At 29.5% G+C, this 19,025-nt stretch overlaps 1 protein-coding gene across 2 annotated transcripts in view; it reads left to right on the plus strand.

Annotated features, from left to right (window-relative positions):
• The window catches only part of LOC136081890 (uncharacterized), a 46,166-nt gene extending 27,341 nt beyond the window's left edge, over nt 1-18,825 (plus strand). For both annotated transcript variants that reach the window (XM_065800239.1, XM_065800240.1), the window contains exon 3: nt 18,569-18,825. In XM_065800239.1, the coding sequence (XP_065656311.1) occupies nt 18,569-18,642 (74 nt within the window). In that variant the 3' untranslated portion in view covers nt 18,643-18,825. The remainder of the gene's footprint in view (nt 1-18,568) is intronic.
• Nucleotides 18,826-19,025: the final 200 nt, after the last annotated feature.

The raw sequence follows: 19,025 nt of genomic DNA on the forward strand, positions 1-19,025 counted from the left end.
ATTAACTTTTTTTGTTTCTTTTTGATATAGTACATGACTGATGCTTGACGTGTGGCCGTGGCGCAGTGGTCAGAGCGCTTGCTTTAGAAGCCAGTGATCCAAGTTCAAATCAAATTCTGGACATATTTTCGCGTCACGGTAAGGAAGGAGGCGTGAACTTCCTAGTTAAAGTTAGTATCTTGGAAGACGCACTTCCACGGTACTCTGTGACAAGACCGTTAGGTCTTCTTGGAGCACCTAAATAACAAAATAAAAAAAATTAAATAAAAAAGAAGGATAAGTTTTATCAACTTTCTGATTTCTGATAATGATTCCTGTTCAAATTCATTTGCTTCTCTGTAAAACACTAAAAATTATGTGTTATATTAGAATACAAATACGTATTTTAGTGCATATGTTAGTCAATGTGAGATACACTGCAGTTGTAATTTTTAAATAAATTGCAATAAGGTTTATTAGAAATCCGTTCATATCTTACCTGACAAAATTAAGGACTTTTTGTAGAGTGTCTAATGGTTCTGTTGTGGATTCGTGGATAACTTGTAATTTGTGCAGTCTTGAAGCATTTAAAAAGCATAGAAAGCAAGAGCTATGTTATTTATTAAACTACCTTCAGATGAAACATTTATAAGTGCTGATTCTATCTTTTGAAGCATTAAGTATTCTTGTTGTTCAAATCTAGATTAAATACTGCCAATTGTCATTTCTATAGCCTTGAAATATATCTTCTTGAAAAAGTCAAAACTTGAATTTTCAGATGACACTGATGCAGATGCTCCTATTTCAAAACAACTAGGTACTTTGTGATGGTGGGGCAAAGCAGATTTTTCTAGTTGAAGCAATTTTCTTTTGATTTCAATACGGTTTCAGAATAACTCAAATGAATTTTCAGATATGAAATAAAGAGATTTTGCTCTTACCGTACAGCGTTTAGGGCAGAGTATAAGAATACCGGGTGTCCTAGCGAGAATTTTTTTTTTTACCTTTTTAAAAAGGCGTTCATGTTTGGGAGATTTTTGTATCAAATTTGTAATTTCATAAACAGTGTACAGAGGATTTTTCATGATGCTAATAGCTTAAAGCTTATCTTGTACTGCTAAGTTCAAAGCGTGATCGTAACCATAGGAACATAGTCCTTTGGGTTCGAGGTCATTTATTCTCTTTACAACTCCAGACTTGAAATTCTGGCACCATTATAAAGTTGACCACGTCAATTATTAATTGAAAGATTCATCCGCGTAAGAATATCTTTGAAAGTTGCAGTAATACTTTCAACAGATCTGTTTTCCATACTGTAATAGATCTAAACAGATCTGTTTTCCATACTGTCCGACAAACGCTTCATGCACTTCCAAGTCATCTTCATCTACATATTGCAAGGAAATCACCATTTGCTCAGTGTTGGAATGATCTGTGGTTTCATCTACCGTAATAGTAAACCATTTTCAAGAAAGGTTGGATGTAATTTTTCTATGTAGGGGAGATGGGGGCGCATTGATCGCCGTAGCAGTGTTTTGAAAATTGCGCAGAACCTGAAAGAGATGTAAAAACTTATTAACTACGAAACACATGTAGAACTATCTGGCTTTTGGAATATATAAATATTTTGATTTAAAAAAATGATAAACATGAATAATTTTAACTTTTAAACAACCCTCTCAAAAGATCAATGTACCCCAAACTATGGGGTATTATGATCTCCGACTTGGAGCACATTGATCTTATATGCGTAATATTATCTAAACGTTTAACACTTCTATAACTAAATCTTGTAAATAATTTAGTCAAAGGGTAATATTGTATAACATATAATACATCTAAATTTTTTAATTATTTTTTAAATATAGCAGTTAAAGCCACTAGTCTAATTTTTAATTAAAAAATGTATAAATCACAGCAGCTATAAGCTACCCGCTTTATAAACGTTTAAAACTTTACAACAACCTGAAATTTATGAGAACTGAAATATAAAGACTGAAATAAGAATACAACTTTTAAGTTTACAAAACTTGTTAAAAGTACAATATTTTGATTAAGAATATTTCATCATTTGTGAAAGTCAAGTTGTGAAGCAGCTTTTGGTTTACATTGTTTTTTATTCCTAAGCAAGTAATTCTTAGTTTCTTTCTTATCTTTTGTGGAGACTTTTTGTTGGTTTTTGGTTTGCTTCAAAATTTTCTTTTCTTTTGACAAACGAATTTCATTTCTGACAGGAATATCAGTCAAGATCCTTGTTTTTAACTGCCTACTTTTAACATTTTTTTTTCTGGCAGATGCTTTTGGGTAAGGTTTTAAAACCTCAGGTGAGATTATAGAAGCAACACTTGTTGACACTTTGTTTAAAATACTTGTTTCAATATTTACTATAGTTATTTCAGACTCTATGTGATTAACATGTGCTGGTATCATTTCAGATTCCATGTTGTTGACAGGAGTGATAGTAACTGTATCTGGAGCAGCTCTATCTGTAACTGATGATGGTAATATTATATTCGTTATATTAACTGATGATGGTAATATATAGTATATTCGTCATCTTTGAAAATTTCAGAATTGAATGGCTCAATGCCAGCTACTCTAAATCATGTCTGTATATTAGATGGTGAGAAAGCTTTTGTATACGGTTCTCGAACTATTAAAACAATATCATAAATGGTCATTGGTCTTGGGTTTGAAACCATCCAATTATCACATGCAGAATTGTAAAACCTTTTCAATGGTCCAAAAACAGTTCTATCTAATGGCTGCAATTTATGGCTGCAATGGGGAGGAAAACTTATCATTGTAATTCCGTGTTGAATTGCAAGCTCCAAGCCTTTAACAGAAATATGACTTTCATGACTGTCGAGAAGTAACAAAACTGGAGATTCCTGAGAACAGTTTGAATATTTAACAAAATGTTTAATCCATTCTATGAAAATTTCTGAGTTCATCCAACCAGAAGGATTTGCAAATCCCACACATCCAGGAGGTCCTTCCTTAATCATGTAATCATGAAACTTTACCCTAGGAAAAATAAATAATGGAGGAATGGAATTTCCAATAGCATTAGAGGCACAACATGCAGTTACCAATGTTCCTCGTTCTGCAGATGTGATTCTTCCAACTTGTTTGCTTCCTCTACCAGCTAAAATCTTTACCGGCTTTTGAACGGTTGTTAAACCAGTTTCATCAATATATATACAGTTAGGATTATATTTATATCGATTTCTTACCGTTTTAAGATTTTGAAAAAACTCTCTTACAGTGTGTTTGTTAAAAGCTGTTGATCGTGCGAAGCTCGTTGCTTCAGGTGTTCGTAGAGACAACTCTGGTTGTCTTTTCATAAAACCTTGCAACCAATCAATGCCTGCAATTTTATTTTTGATCCATGATGATGGGCACACCTAATTGTTTTTTAAAGCAAATTCATATGCCAATAATCGCGTTGACCTAGTTGAAAGGCCATAGTTCATTTTTGATGCAATTAGTAAATAACTTGATAAACTTTTTTCATCTTCTGCTGTAAAAACTTGTCTATTGTTGTAGTTAGGCTTGAAAGCTTCATTTGGATTAAGCCTCTTTTTACGACAATATCTTTTTATAGTCATTCTATCTATGTTAAACTGACGTGCTACAACATTCAGTTGTGTTCCTTCTAAAACTTTATTAACAGCTACTTTCATTGTTTCACTTGGTATAGCAACTTTATTTGTTTTTTTAATTCTATTTCTAACCATTTTAAGATCTGTAAAAAAATATATCAATAAAAACATATGTTTTTAATAAATGCTAATATAGAACATAATAATATTATGTTAAATATTTTTTAATTATTATGTTAAATATTATTCTTTTGATATTATAAAATAATAGTATTATTATTACTAGCTTATAACATAAGTAGATTTAAAAAATAAAATGCTAAAAGCTATTGTTTGTTTATATATAGTTTTTTTTAAAATTATAAATACAATTCCATTCTTTTAACTGTATTGCTTATAAACAAAAACATGGGGCACTTCGTCTTCTATGGGGCACTTTGATCCTCCGATCAATGGGCCCCGCATAGTCAAAGATCAATGTACCCCAATAGGTATAGGTAACATATTGATAGCATTATCTACTGTATAAATTGCAGCCAAATAAAAATTATATATTATATTATACACCTAACACTTACAAATTTAAAATAAAATTGTTGTTAACCCATACAGACATCTAAATAAAAATATATTTGAATTATAGTACGATTTAAAAAAATCACTTTTCATGACGAAAAACAATATTTTCTTTATTTTTTTTGACGCTGATAACTTTATGAAAAAATATTACGAATAATCAATTAGGGAAGCATAATGGTTAATTAAATTGCAATCTCACTTCTAGTAAGGCAAAAATGAACGAGTAAAAGCCAAAAGATCATACTGCCCCGGCGATCAATGCGCCCCATCTCCCCTATAGTGAGATCCATTATTCGCAAAATTTCATTTTGAATAGCTGCACTTGTAAATTTATCTTGCGACTTTCTCATCCATTTAGTTAAAGCGGGGTTATCTTTGCTTCTGAGATTAAGTAACTGAGAAAAGTTCGAATTAAATTCTTTATAGTCTTTGTCTGTATTGTAATCACCACGCAGAGCAATACCTTGTCTGGCGAGAACTTGAATATTCGTGTTTATTATTATCAACATTGCTCTATTTTCCTTATTTTCCTCTGCATGAGTTTTGTTGAGAAATTCGCCAATAATTTTAGTTGTTGAAGGAATAGTTATAACTTTCTCAATGGCTTCTCGATAATGAGTATTTTGGTATTTTTGGATTTTTTGTAAACCCTTTTTCCAATTAGAAAATCCTGTTTTTGTGAAAATATCCTCGCTGCATTTTGAAGATGATAAATTATGCATTTCCATTAAAATTCAATAGTAGCATAAAACTGTAGTTTTACATTCATTGTAATGCAACCACGGAAACAGTTTGTACCATTGCTGACAAAATGATCGCTTCTGACTACTACATGTAAGTTTTAGAAAAACTAACACAGGTTGATGCGGACAATTACTTAGATGCTTTTTTTCGGTAGACTGTAACAGTGGAGGCAGAGTTAACATTATTGTTGGCTGAATTAGTAAACGAAGAAAAAAATTAAAGACAGAGTTGGAAGATGATGCCAAAGTAACAGTGGATAAAGAGCCAACATAAGAAGAAGTAGTTGCAGCAATGACTTTGTTCGCCAGAGATGCAGTAGTAAAGTACTGTTAAAACCATTAGAATTCGAAGTATTATCTAAAAAAAATGATTTAGTAGCTGTAGTTGCAAGGCTAGAGGTAGAGGCAGAGCTAGGAGAAATTGATGAGACGACAGTTCTTCTTGCATAGGAAGAAGTAATAGTGCGGTTGGTATCTGCCCCTTCCAACATTTCCTTTAGTCGTTTACGACGCTTCTCTTTTGCACCAGACAATTTTAGTTTTAAAGACAAAGCACTGAAGTAAATCATATGATAGATTGTTTCGTAATTTTACTATAATTAATACAAACTTATTTAAATCTAATTTGAAAACTGTAATTATTAGATAATAAATAATATCTAAGAATATCTAAACTTAATTATTAAATTCATGAAACATAAAACTCTAAATAAATAAAGGAAAATACAAATTCAATAAGAAAAATGCCTTACATGAACAAAGCAACTTTTTATTAGTTGTAGCAAGTTCAATACCATGTTGCAACAAGTTCTATACAAAGAGTTCTTTTTTTTTAATCGAAAGGTAACGTTAAATTTACTGTTATTTACTAAAGTTTATATATTTGCGGCATTTTCAATTTTATTACTCGTTTAATTGCGAAATATTTTTATTTAGCTGTTTCGCGATTAAAGAAATTAGTTATAGATATTTAAAAAACGAAGGTTTTATAAATGTTTTCAAATTGCTTATAAAACATTATCAGAGGCGCGACAAATCGAAAAGTGAGGGGGAGGGGGGAAGATCGTGTAGCCTTCCCCCTCCCCTCCTCCCCTCCGCTCTAAGCCCCCACTTCTCTAGGGCCATGTATCTGAGTCAGAAACTCAAACAATTTTTCTAACGTTTTTAGAAATTTTGTTGCTGATAAGGAAATCGTAGCTATTAAAATTTTCAACAATGAGATTTTCAAGAACTTCTTTCACACGCCAAGTTTATATTCTTAAATTGTTATATTAAGATTAATCGTTTTAAACTTTAAAAACGAATGAAATTAATTTTAAACTTAGCAAATGACAGGTGACCGTCATTTGATAATGATACCCGGGCAGAAACCAGCGGGCGGGTATCCGGTTGTCCGTCGAGAGCCTTAAACTACTTCCAGAGTGTGAAAGAAGGAGAAAAAAAAATTACACAACCTTCGGAAGAACTGCGAGCGGTTTAAAATTCTTTTAATATTGTTACAAAGTTATAACAAAAGTAAAGAACCGTTCCAGTTCGTTCCAGCTGTGAAACTTAAAAGAACAAAGAACAATTTTGAAATTTTTGATGGAGATAGTAGTTAGTATTTAAGGATAGCAACTTTGAGAACCGTGATGTTTTACTGGTCGTGATTTTTTTAATATAGCTTTTTATACACTGCTTATTTTATCTGTAATTTCATTTAACTAGATGGTAAAGATGAAAGATGGTAAAGAGAAACAACCTATGTAATATAATATTATAATAAACTAGATGGTAAAGAGAAACAACCTATGTAATATAATATTATAATAAACTAGATGGTAAAGAGAAACAACCTATGTAATATAATATTATAATAAACTAGATGGTAAAGAGAAACAACCTATGTAATATAATATTATAATAAAACTATGAAACAAAATCGTTTTATACAATTTTTATAAAAAAATTTTATTGCAACTTTGAAAAAAAAGAAAACTGTTAAAAAGCAAAAATCAACAGTCATTTTTAGCAAAAAAATTAATTTTGATTACTCTTGAATATTTGAACACTAAATTTTAAATTTTACTTCAGTGTTCGTTTTTAAGATTTTTTTTTTCAACATATTTCGCTGTTCATTCAATGAAAAAAAAAAAAATACAAAGTTTTAAAACAAAAACGTTTTCATCAAATAAAAAAAAGGGTCTATATAAACAGACAGGGGCTCAAGAAAGATACGGATAAACCCCAATGCGGGCCTTTAACCCCAATGCGGGCCTTTAAGTGTAAAGCTAATGTTGTAAAGTAAATTTTAATTGGTTTAAAAATTATATCAAACTCCATTAAAATATGAAAATCTCCGTTATATAGGTAAAAAAAAAAATCTCCGTTATATAGGTAGAGTAAAAAACAATGAATAAAATAAATTCCTTTAAATATATAAGAAGTTAAATTAAAAGTTAAATTAAAAAGTTCATTAAATTTCAAAGCTTTTGTTTGATTTCAAAATTTATTTTTTTTATATGAAACTTAAATTAATTAAATTATTTTGCCATATTGAAATGGTTATTTTTATAACTGTTTCAGAAAATATATCTATCTAGATTCAAAGGATATTTAGTGCGCAGAAACATGCTAGCAGAACTATAAACCAAAAAAGAAGATATAAGCATGCAAAGCCATTAATAAGGGAAATGAAAATGATCATGATTTATTTTAAACTTTGTTTTGAAGTTGTTTGGTGTGAGATTTTTTTAATTATTATACATGAAGATTATGTGTTGAAATCTATTTATCTCATATTCATTTTTATTTCCCTTATTAATGGCTTTGCATGCTCAAATCTTTTTTTTTGGTTTATAGTTCTGCAAGCATGTTTTAGCTTACTAAACATCCTTTGAAATTTAGCAGATAGTGTGCTTGCCTATGCAATATTACTATAATTAACGTAGCTATGATATAGGCTAGTATGATAATTGAAGACTTTGAATTTTTTACTTTTAATTTGCTTATCATTTATATAGAAAGCTAGCAATTTAAAAAGGTTTTTTTCTTGTGTTTTTTTTATAAAACAATGCATATTGAGTTTTATCTACGTTTTTTGAGAACTCTGAACCTTTACTTATTAGCTCTGAACCTTTACTTACTTCATCAGTTTAATATTCATATGATTGCTGATTAATATAAATATTAAACATAAATAAATTGACATCATAAGCATACATAATTAAGTTTACTCTTGCAGATCCTTGTTAGCGAAGTAGCTGGTATATATGAAAATGCCAGAGATTAAGAAATAAAAGAACAGAGTGAAAGAACCGAGGATTGAACCTGCGGAACTCCACACAAAGTTTTTAATGTACCAGAATCCGAATTGATTTCGCACTGTTTTTAGTCAGTAAGGTTACTTTTAACCCAAATAAATGTGTTTATTTGTTACACTATAATAATTTATCTTTTCTAAAAGTATGGGTTGTACTGTGTCAAATGCTTTTGACAGATCTATAGGTATTCCTTGTGTAAACTTTTTTTAAATCCGTTGGTTATTTGGTCAACTACCTCAATAATTTCATGCTCTGTTGAAGAATTCTTTAGGAAATTAAACTGTTTGAGGTAAAAGAGTTTATTTTTTGCAAAATAGACATAAATTCTGTCATACATAACGCGTTCAAATATTTTTGAGAAAAAGTATAATACGGATTTAGGTCTTTCATTTGAAATATCGGAACTATCATTGCCTTGATAAAGTCGGCAAGATTTAGCTACTTGTAATGTATCAGAAAATATTCCTTTATTTGTTGAAAGTTTAAGAATATAAAAAAAGGTTCGCTAATGTTTTTTGTTTGTTTGAAACTACAATATAAGTTGATATTCAATCAAAAACCCGGAGATTCATTTTTAAAGATGAGAAAGCATCCTCAATTTCTTTTACGGTTAATTCACTGTCAAATAATAAATTATTATTAGAAGAATTTAATTAGATTTTAAATGAATCAGTTAGAAGTACGATTTTACTGGCTAATTTTAGAGTAACGTTAGTAAAGTAACTGTTTAAGTCTTTTGAGATTTCCATTATTTTATTATTATTAACAAGTTACACGGACGATACATGAACCGTAAGTTCATCATTAACTAGAAAAGCTAGTTCGTATAGCAGCATTAAAGCAACCACGGAAAATGATGTATTATGGTAACTGTTTTAGATGCCGGTCTAAATTAGTTTTAAACTTTTTCACTGAAGTAATATTTACGACATTGTCTGGCAAGGCATTTCATGCGTGGGTACACGGTTGTTAAAAAAGTTAAATCGGACCTGACAGTTTTTGTCGATTTCACGAAGGTACCGGATGCAATGTCTATAGCTGGGGGAATGTTAATTGGAATAATACACCAGTTAACTAACTCAATATTATTCCTTAATTAAAATTTTTGAATAAGATCCAATCGTTTTCTTCGTTTGCAGAAGTGAAGTGAGACCAAGTATGGTACACATTGATTGATAGTCAAAAGGCTTTATTTCTTGTAGTACTTTTGTAACATGCCGTTGAATGCTTTCAATTATAGAAATGTCCTTTTCTAAATAAGGACACCGAGTCGTAATGGAAAATTCTAGAAGTGGACGGATATAAGCTGTATATAGCTTTTTCCAGAGTTGTACATCTCTACTTATGAAGCAATGTTTTAGGATACCAAGCATTTTGTTAGCCTTGGCTGCAGCAATAGAAGTTTGGTAATTTTGCTTTATGTCATTGGAAATTAAAACACCAGTTGTGCTGTAAATATAAATTTCATTAATAGTAATATTAAAATAAAGTGATGAACTACTAGTAATTTTTTTACTATAAAGTTTTGTTCATCCAAGGGTTTGCTAGTGTTTTCGTTTTTATTATTTTATATTAAACTTCTTCATTATATATATTTAGAGATTCATTCAAAAAGACATTGCATGCTTCATTAGTATTATGTCATTCATAGACATTTTATGTAAAAAGTTATTAGTATTTAACCTTGATAGATTACTTTTTTGTTATCTTTGCATGAATGGTTTTAATTATCTTCGGATGATCTTCTGATTCGCGCCTGTTTTTAAATATTTTTCAAAAATTTTACTTTCAGTTTTTTAAACAAGTTCGTTAAATCTTATAATTTAATAAAATGAATTATTTAATAAAACGACAAATTTAAAATGACGTAAAAATTAAAAAAACTAAGTTTTATACGAAACATATTAGGGTTTGCGCAGTAGCGAATTTTGATAACAAAATGTGGTTATATTTAAATTTTTGCTTCGTTTAATTAAAGTGCCTGGTAGCATGCAAGTAGTGTACATTGTTAAGTATTAGCAATTGTGAAGCTTATAATAAAGCAGTTTCTACATAGAAAAGGTTTGAACTGCTGTAACGTTGAAACCTGTCAAAGCTTGTTTTGAAGCTTTGTTCAGATGCAGAGACTACGCCTTCTAAAAAGCTGTTTTATGCGTTGGAACTGCAGTAGTTAAAAAAATTAAAACAACCTAAATTATTGCATTATTTTTCCATTGAAGTCTCTCTCAGTTTTTAGCTCTTGAATTGAAGTCTCTCTCTGTGATTAGCTCTTAGATTGAGGTCTCTCTTTGTGATTAGCTTTTAGAGTAAAGCCTCTCTCTGTGATTAGGTCTTAAATTGAAGTCTCTCTCTGTGATTAGCTCTTAAATTGAAGTCTCTCTCTGCTCTTGAATTAAAGTCTCTCTCTGTGATTAGCTTTTGGTGGAATTGTAATAAAAGAATACCAGCTAGTCATCAGTCATGTCAATGGTTCTTTCAACTTTACACTTTTGAATGAGATAACCATCTTTTACGCATGTAAGCTAGATATGTGAGGTTGAGGTGTATACATCTGGACTCCTAGCTTAGTTTTTTTAGTTCACACTTGCTTTGGAGCACAATTTTGGAATAATGAGAGTAAGAGGAGTCGTCGCGGAAGTAGAACAAGAGCGTAAGGTGTAAGGACTGCTGTTTACACCATGTGATTTGGATGTAACAAGAAATAAGTGTACCAGAAGAGTAACATGAAAGTCGAAAGTTAGGCTATTGAAGGTTGAGTTGGTTTGATGATCAAAGAGGAGAAAATTGTCTTCATATAATTTTTTTTTACTAAAAACTGCTTGAAATTGATCGTTAAGTGAGTTGATTTTGTGATTTTTTCAGAGCTAATTGTCTCACTAAAACTGGTGACTCACATAAATGATATCTGATTTGTCACAGTGTGTTTTCTGTTTGTATAGAAAAAAAGTTTTTTCTGGTTGTGCTTGTTATTGGTCATAGAAAGTTCGAAGAACTTCAGAAAAAAACGGCCTAATTTTTGGGCAAATTATTTATTTTTTACATATTCGCGGACCAGGGATGCAATTTTCCGTTGTAAACTCGCGTGACGCGTTTGAAGTTATTTTTTAAGACAAATCAAAGACAACAGTTGTTCTGCCACCCATGACTTAATTTGCAAACATGGGATGAATGTAAGACAACATTTATTTTATTCGTTGCCCCAAAACAGGTGATATTATTGCAATTTGAGGATAACAATATTACCAAAACTTGTAATATTTTTCCTCGTTTAAATCTTTTAATAGGAAAAAATATTAAAAAGTATGCAGACAAATACGCATAATCCTGATGCTTTCCTTTTGAACCAGCATATACCTTGAAATATCTGAAAAGTTCCTATAAACATATGTTTTTATAAAAGAAGAATTGAAGCAATAACAAGTGACCAGATCCTTTCTAAGATCGTCAAGCTTATAATGAAAAACCTCTAATCATTGGGTAAGTGTATTTTTAGCAGGTCCAGCTACGTTTAAAATATGTTTTTGGACCTTGTATAAAAGAGAAAGAGCATTATTCAGAAAACTAGTTCGAATATGACAACATTACTCAATATTGGGATAAATAAAAATAAATTACCATATATTAGGGATAAATAAAAGATCTAAAAGGGTTGAGATTAGAATCATGATTAAGATAATGGCAAGCTCAATAAAGAGATGCAAGCTTATCAGATGTTAACTTTGCCATTTTCCAGCAGGCAGGAAAATAATATTCAGTCAAGTAATTAATAAAAAGTTTAAAGAGAATCGAAGAGAGTTTTCGAGACCGTTTTTGTAAGACTATGAAAGAAATGTTGTCTCAATCACAAGCCGAGGGGAGAGTTTTATTGAAATATGACTTTAGCAACAAATGATTTGAATGTCAAACATTAAGTTAACCTGTTTAACTGGAATAATAGGAAGATTGTGGTCACAGTTCTGTCTTATCTTTGGAAGATGTAATAAGATCAGCCCTTTGAATTAGAGATGAGATGTTAGACTTGCCCTTGTTAATAACGCTTTTGATTATTTTCTAAAAGTCTCTAAAGCTAAACTTCTGAGATAAGAAAAGAGATTTAGTAAACTAAGAATAATGGAGCTTAGCATCAGGAGGATCATTTTTCAGCGGAGAGGGAAAAAACATTATTCCAAAGACCGTCATGAAGAAAATCACAATTTTATCCGTTACATTTCTTGTTCTTTTTCCTTTCTTCCTGCTCTTTGCTTATTCTTCTTTGAAGTTGTAGAAAATCATTTCTCAGCAATCTCCCTCCAACTGTAGTGCTGTTCCTTAACCAGTGTTTTCACTGCTGAAACCTTTCTCGTAGTTAAATCTTTCACTTTACCTATTTTAGGAAATAAAGTCAATTTCTTTTTATAAATATTTTTCAGTCAAATAACCTTCACCTGTAAAAGAGAACACCAACAATTTAAAATACATTAATTTAAATAGAGTAGAACATTGAAATCTAATTACACTTTTTAGCCATCATTGTGGTTATCATCAGACACTTTTTAGCATTGTTTCTAATGATGTCCAGGTCTACATATACTTTGAGTTTAAAAGTAATTTTAAGTTATGAACTACAAATATGTCAACATTTGCCAATTTTTATGATTATTATAACAATTTTTTATACTCTTTTAACAATTTAGTGCTACAACCTGCAACTTCTAGTCAGATTTATAATAGCGAGGTTAAAATTATCTTGTTCGATCTCAACTTTAGGAAAATTTTTAGTTATTGATTGCGTTATAATATTCTTCTGAATAATGTTTTTCAATTGTATTTAAATCACTGCCATAGGTCCAAAAGTTGCATAAAAAGCAAAAGTGATTAAAATATTTTTATCTCATAAAGAGTTTTAAAATTGTTTTATCTTAAAAATCAAAAATGCGGAGATAAAACAAAGGTGGAGATAAAACAAAGTCTAGCTTTGCGAAGTAATGCTTTACAAAGTTTTACGCAATACAAAGAGAATTTTTTTATAACCAAAAGATGTACACAAAGATGTTCAACTGCCGCTAGGATCAAAAGAGCTAATATTGAACTATAATAAATCGTCTATTATCATAAACATTTATTTGCCTCCATTCTCACATTTTCAAAAGGAAACAGGAGAAGGGAGGCAGCTTTGAACAGAGGTAATTGTAAACAAGGGCATTTCAGGGTGTATTTAAATTTAGTGAGGCGAACTATTTTGTAAAGACAACACCTACCTCCAAATTATTAAACACTAGTTCTAAAATCTGGAGATAAAACCGGTGTCTTAAATTACAGGCTTATCTCCATGCTACCTATTATTACATACTATTTATTAATTATTATTAATCTTCTTAATTTATTGTATAACTATTATTTATTACTAACTTATCTGTTGTAAACAATCTTGAATGTAAAATAAAGCTTTATGGTAATGACTTAAAGTTATACAGCTCATATCTTAATATGAACTATTGCCGCAATATAATTAATGCTCTTCGTAAAGCTATACTTTGGTCAGAAACTTGGCAATTGGCAATTGCCAGCAAGAAGTGTTTTGCACATAGGTTAGCACTTGCTCTAATGCATCAGAGTATTTAACTACAAATTTAACTACAAATTAGGCGATTATATTTTAGGTTTTAACTACAAATTAGGTGATTATATTTTAGATTGCTCATGTAACCCAAAAGATCTTGCAACTTTGATATCAATAAAATATAAATCTCCTTGTAAAGTTATGTGTGTAATCAATAGATTCACGATCTGATTTAAAAAAATTTAAGAATTAAAAAGTTATCGACTAGTTTAACTGTAATTTTAAATAATTTAACATCTGTTTCTACAGTCAATGTTCTATTAAACAATGCATGGTTAGAAGCATTTTATAATAAAGAAAAACGATCTTTTCAATTTTTTTTAGAGTCGAAACCTGATGCGTTTTTTTTAGGGGTGTCCCGGATAAGCTATTTGGTCGGATACTCGGGACACCCCTAAAAATAATAGCAATTGGTATCTGGCCAGATAATAATTTTATCTGGTTTTTGACACCGGATATGTTCATGTCATTTAAAAATCGAAAGAAATCTACACCTTTTCAAAATGTAATTGGGAACTTGAAAGTTGTAATTAAGAAACTTAAGATGTAATTTAAAACATGAAAGATGTAATTAAGAAACGTAAGATGTAAATTAAAAGATAAAAGTTGTAATTGAGAAACGTAAGATGTAATTTAGAACATGTAAGTTGTAAATAACAAATCGTAAGATGTAATTGAGAAGATAAAAATTGTAATTGAGAAAAGTATAAAGATTACAAAGTTCTTTGTATTTTGAATTTTGTAGTCCTAATATACTTTGTAATTTAAGGCCGGAAATAATTATATAATATCAATAAAACATAAAAAGTAATGAAAAAGGCATTTGAGGTTTGGGCGGTAACTGGCAAAATCCTATTGAGTGTCAATTAAAACTTTCTTTTATTTTGTTTGTGAAAAATTTAATTGAGATTTCAGATGAATAATAAATAAAAAACAAATAATTTATTTACATACAAATTTAAAATTTAAATTTAAACAACGTCTTTAAAAGTCATTGCAATATTCAGTTAAGCGCCAACTTGGACGTCTTCCATATTTAAAATCGTTGCGTAATGCGTGGTCGTATGTTGTACAGCGCGTATACAATCACCTCCCATTATTGTATTTTTTGCCGCAGTAACAATTCTTTCTAAATACTGCATTCGTCGTTCCATAACCCTGCCACCGAATACAGGTGGAATGCGAATTATTTTTGGACCAGATAGCTTCCACTGGTTTTAACATTGGGCTGTAGGGTCCTAATTATAACAACTGAGACGGTGAGTTTTCAAATACCCTTTCCAAACGAGTGTGACATAGAGCATTGTCTGTTACTACGACCAAATCCTCTAAACGATTCCCGGGTGTAACCCACTGGTTAAACAAAGCCAATATCTACTCGTTACAAAAATCTGCTTTAAATAATTCTCTGCGAGTTTCCATCATGACGACATTTAATATAGCTGCAATCAAATGTATGTTTGCACCTTTTGAAGAAGGTATTTTCATTATTGCTCTTTTTCCCTGTTTGGCACGTCCTTGCGTTTTTCTACAAAAAAGATTAAAATTTTTTTCATTCAACCAAACTATCTGATGACCATTTGTGATGTGTTCGTCAATATTCTCAACATATTATGCTCTTTTTTGTTTATTTTCATTACTATTTATTGTAGTAGGCTCCTTTTGCACTTTTTTAAATGAAAATAGTCTGCCTTCGAGGTAATTGGCAATTGTGGTTGTGCTGATGCTAATATTAAATTATCTTAATATTTCCTTGTTTTAATGGCCACCAATGTCAACTGACAGTCACTTTCAATCCATGTTAGTGTTTCTTCGATTTGATCATCGGTTAATTTTTTTGGTTTAAAACGGACCCAATTGTATACTGTCTTACAATTGACACCTAAAGTTTGCGCCAGAGTCAACCATTCGTTGTTTCGCTCAGCACATTCAATTACTCTTCTTCTATCATTCGATGAAGATAAAACATGTTTTCTTTCAACTTGTTCAGTTGTATCTATTTCATGCCTTCAAATTAGACAAGGCGGTTCTGGTTGTTCCAGAAGTAGTTGTAAACAATTTTGGTGAAATAAATGCTTGCACGGATTCAATTTAATAACAGACTTTCTATTCATAGTGTATTGACAAATAACACAACGATCTTTCAATTCCATTACTGTAGTACTGCATTGGTGGTGCATACAAATGCTAAATTTGATATTATTAACTTATTAAATGCATATCTAAGAAGATCTTTTATAATGACCTTTAAACTTACATTGAATTCGCAATTGCAAATAATGTATTCTCATTTACATATAACAATTTCTTAATTACAACTTTTGTTTTTTAAATTACATATTGCGACTTCTTATTTACATGTTGGGTTTCTCAATTACATTTTAAAATTTTTTAATTACATGTTGTGTTTCTTAATTACATATTGCGACTTCTAAATTACATGTTGTACTTCTCAATTACATCTTACTTTTCTTAATTACAACTTTCAGGTTCTCAATTACATCTTGAAAAGGTGTAGAAATGTTATAATTTTAAATAATCTAATGTTAATGGTTTCTAATCAATGTTGTTGTTATTGTTATTTTTACTATTATCATTACTATTATTGTTATTATTGTTATTATTATTGTTGTTATTATTATTATTAAAATACTATTAAAATTATATGTGCGTAATAAATACATCAGTTTATCATTATTTAGATTTCCTTTATCTCAACGTGAATAAATTAACATTTCTCCGCGTTGAGGTAGCCTTAATTGCTTTTTCTCATTAATAATGAAAACAATCTTCCAAATATACAGTAGATGCAGATGGTGCAAGTAACATAAGTGCTAATTCTTTTAGCTTTTGAAACATCTCTTTATGTTTCCAATAATTTAAAACGTCATTATTTGTTTTCTTAATTGAGTGATGAAATAAAACATCAACTCCATGAGCAACTTTTACAAAAGGGACTTGATCAGAATTCAGTACATTTTGAATTTCCATGTGTAGCTGAAAAAGATTCAACTTTTTTTTTTCCTCTTCATACAATTCAAAATGAAACTTTTTTTGCATGATTATGCAGTCGAGTTGTGGTAAATGACTTCTGACCAGATTTACTGCATCCCCTACTAATCTGCTTTCCTCATGGAATGCATATTGCTGTGAAATCACAGCTATCATTAATTTTGAAAAGCTTCCTAACAAAAATCACCATTTCAAAGGTTTATCACGGTAATACTTTGTCATAATTAAGTATCTATTTTAGGATTTGAATTACATTAACCGGTCTGATAACTTTTAAGTATCCAGGTATTCGATACCCGGTCGGATAATTGAAAAATATTATCCGGGACACCCCTAGTTTTTATTAATAGAAAATTATTTAGTTATGAATTTTAAAATAAACTTAGAAGTTTAACATATATAGGTAAGACTACTAATAATGTTATAAGCCTTATGCTAAGAAAAAAAATATTAATGTTATAGTAATATAAGTGTAATATTTAGAAAGAAAATAATAATGTAATGGTAGAATAAGTCTAATGCTTAAAAAGAAAAAGAAACTCTTTTTTTTTTTTGTCCGACAAATACGTTCAATATTGAGAAAATAATACAGGTGAGGCAATAGTCTGCAATTTTTTTAAAAGGTGTATCTCCTGATGCATATTTGTAATTGCGAACTGAGGTCTCTAACTTAGTTGTAGCTTTTAGTATATAAAAACTTTTAAACAGCTCCGATAAAGGTTAGTTAACCAAGTAGCCAAAGGTTAGTTAACCAAGTAGCTGAATAATTTTAGAATGACATGGAATGACTATCATTTCATAGTTTGGATCCGAGGTCTAAAAAAACATTTTGAATACACTTCGTCAAACAAACATTTTGAAAATCGACACACGTTTTATTCTTAACCTGAGCTATATCTAATTAAACTATTTAATGAAAAACTAACAAACTTTAATTTTGTTTTCAAAGGAGCAAAAAGATTTGATACCGTAGCAGTTTACCCTATAAAGTTACAGGTAACTAATTTCTGTTGACATCAATGGTAGAAAGCATAAACGCAGAATAGTTTTGTCTGTTGATTCATCAATCAAGGTGAATTTGAAATTAGGTTTATCAAAAATTAAAGTGAAAAGCATGTGAACTTTTTTTAAGGAAAACTAATTTATAATTTTTTTTTTAGGAATATTAAAAGATTCTGACAATATTATTTTATTGAAATTAGGTTTATCAAAAATTAAAGTGAAAAGCATGTGAACTTTTTTTAAGGAAAACTAATTTATAATTTTTTTTTAGGAATATTAAAAGATTCTGACAATATTATTTTATTGTTTTTTTTTTGTTTTTTTTAAATTATATTTTGTTGACGTTTTATCAGTATTTATAGCTATAACTATCCAAGCAGCCTTTGTTTTTGGTTATTTAGCAGTATTATAAATTGTGAAATTGTAACTTTCATAAACCCATTTTTACAATCTAAATAATGGCTAATGATTTGAAATAATAAGATATAAAGCTGAGTTAAGGCTATAATCAGACATCAAGAAGCAAAAACTTGATGTTTCAAATCATAATAAGAGTATTATAGTAAACAGACGTTATCTGTAAATCGAATTACATAAACTAATGCCAAAGTTATAAAAAGTTTTCTAGTTTTATCAAAATCTTAAAAATAGCCCCAAAAAAACTTGTTTTTATTATTTTTCATAATGAAATAATATTGTAAATAATGACCACTGTTATTAAATAATCAATGTAAATTTTTTTTACAGGTGAAAATAACAATAAATGCCATATTCCTCCTATTGCAGATTCAACAGAGCTGTTAAGTAGTTTCAAATCCTGAATCCATCGAATCTATGTTTTAAACTGTTTATGTTTTTTTGTTCCGAATATGTAAATTAAAAAAAAAATTAATATTGCTTATTTCTATTAAATTTTTTTATCAAAATTTTTTTTATAAACATTTTTATAAATTAGTCTTACATAGCTTTTTTTATCGGTAATAATATAACGAGTTTATCTATCATTCTCTGAGGTAATGCTTTGCGCAAAGAAAATATAAAATGTTTTCATTTTTATAAAGACTAATTTTCAACTTTAAATATATATATATATATATATATATATATATATATATATATATATATATATATATATATATATATATATATATATGTATGTATATATATATATATATACATATATATATACATATATTTATATATA

The sequence above is a fragment of the Hydra vulgaris genome, chromosome 06, assembly GCF_038396675.1.
Source record: "Hydra vulgaris chromosome 06, alternate assembly HydraT2T_AEP".
NCBI classification, from domain to species: domain Eukaryota; kingdom Metazoa; phylum Cnidaria; class Hydrozoa; order Anthoathecata; family Hydridae; genus Hydra; species Hydra vulgaris.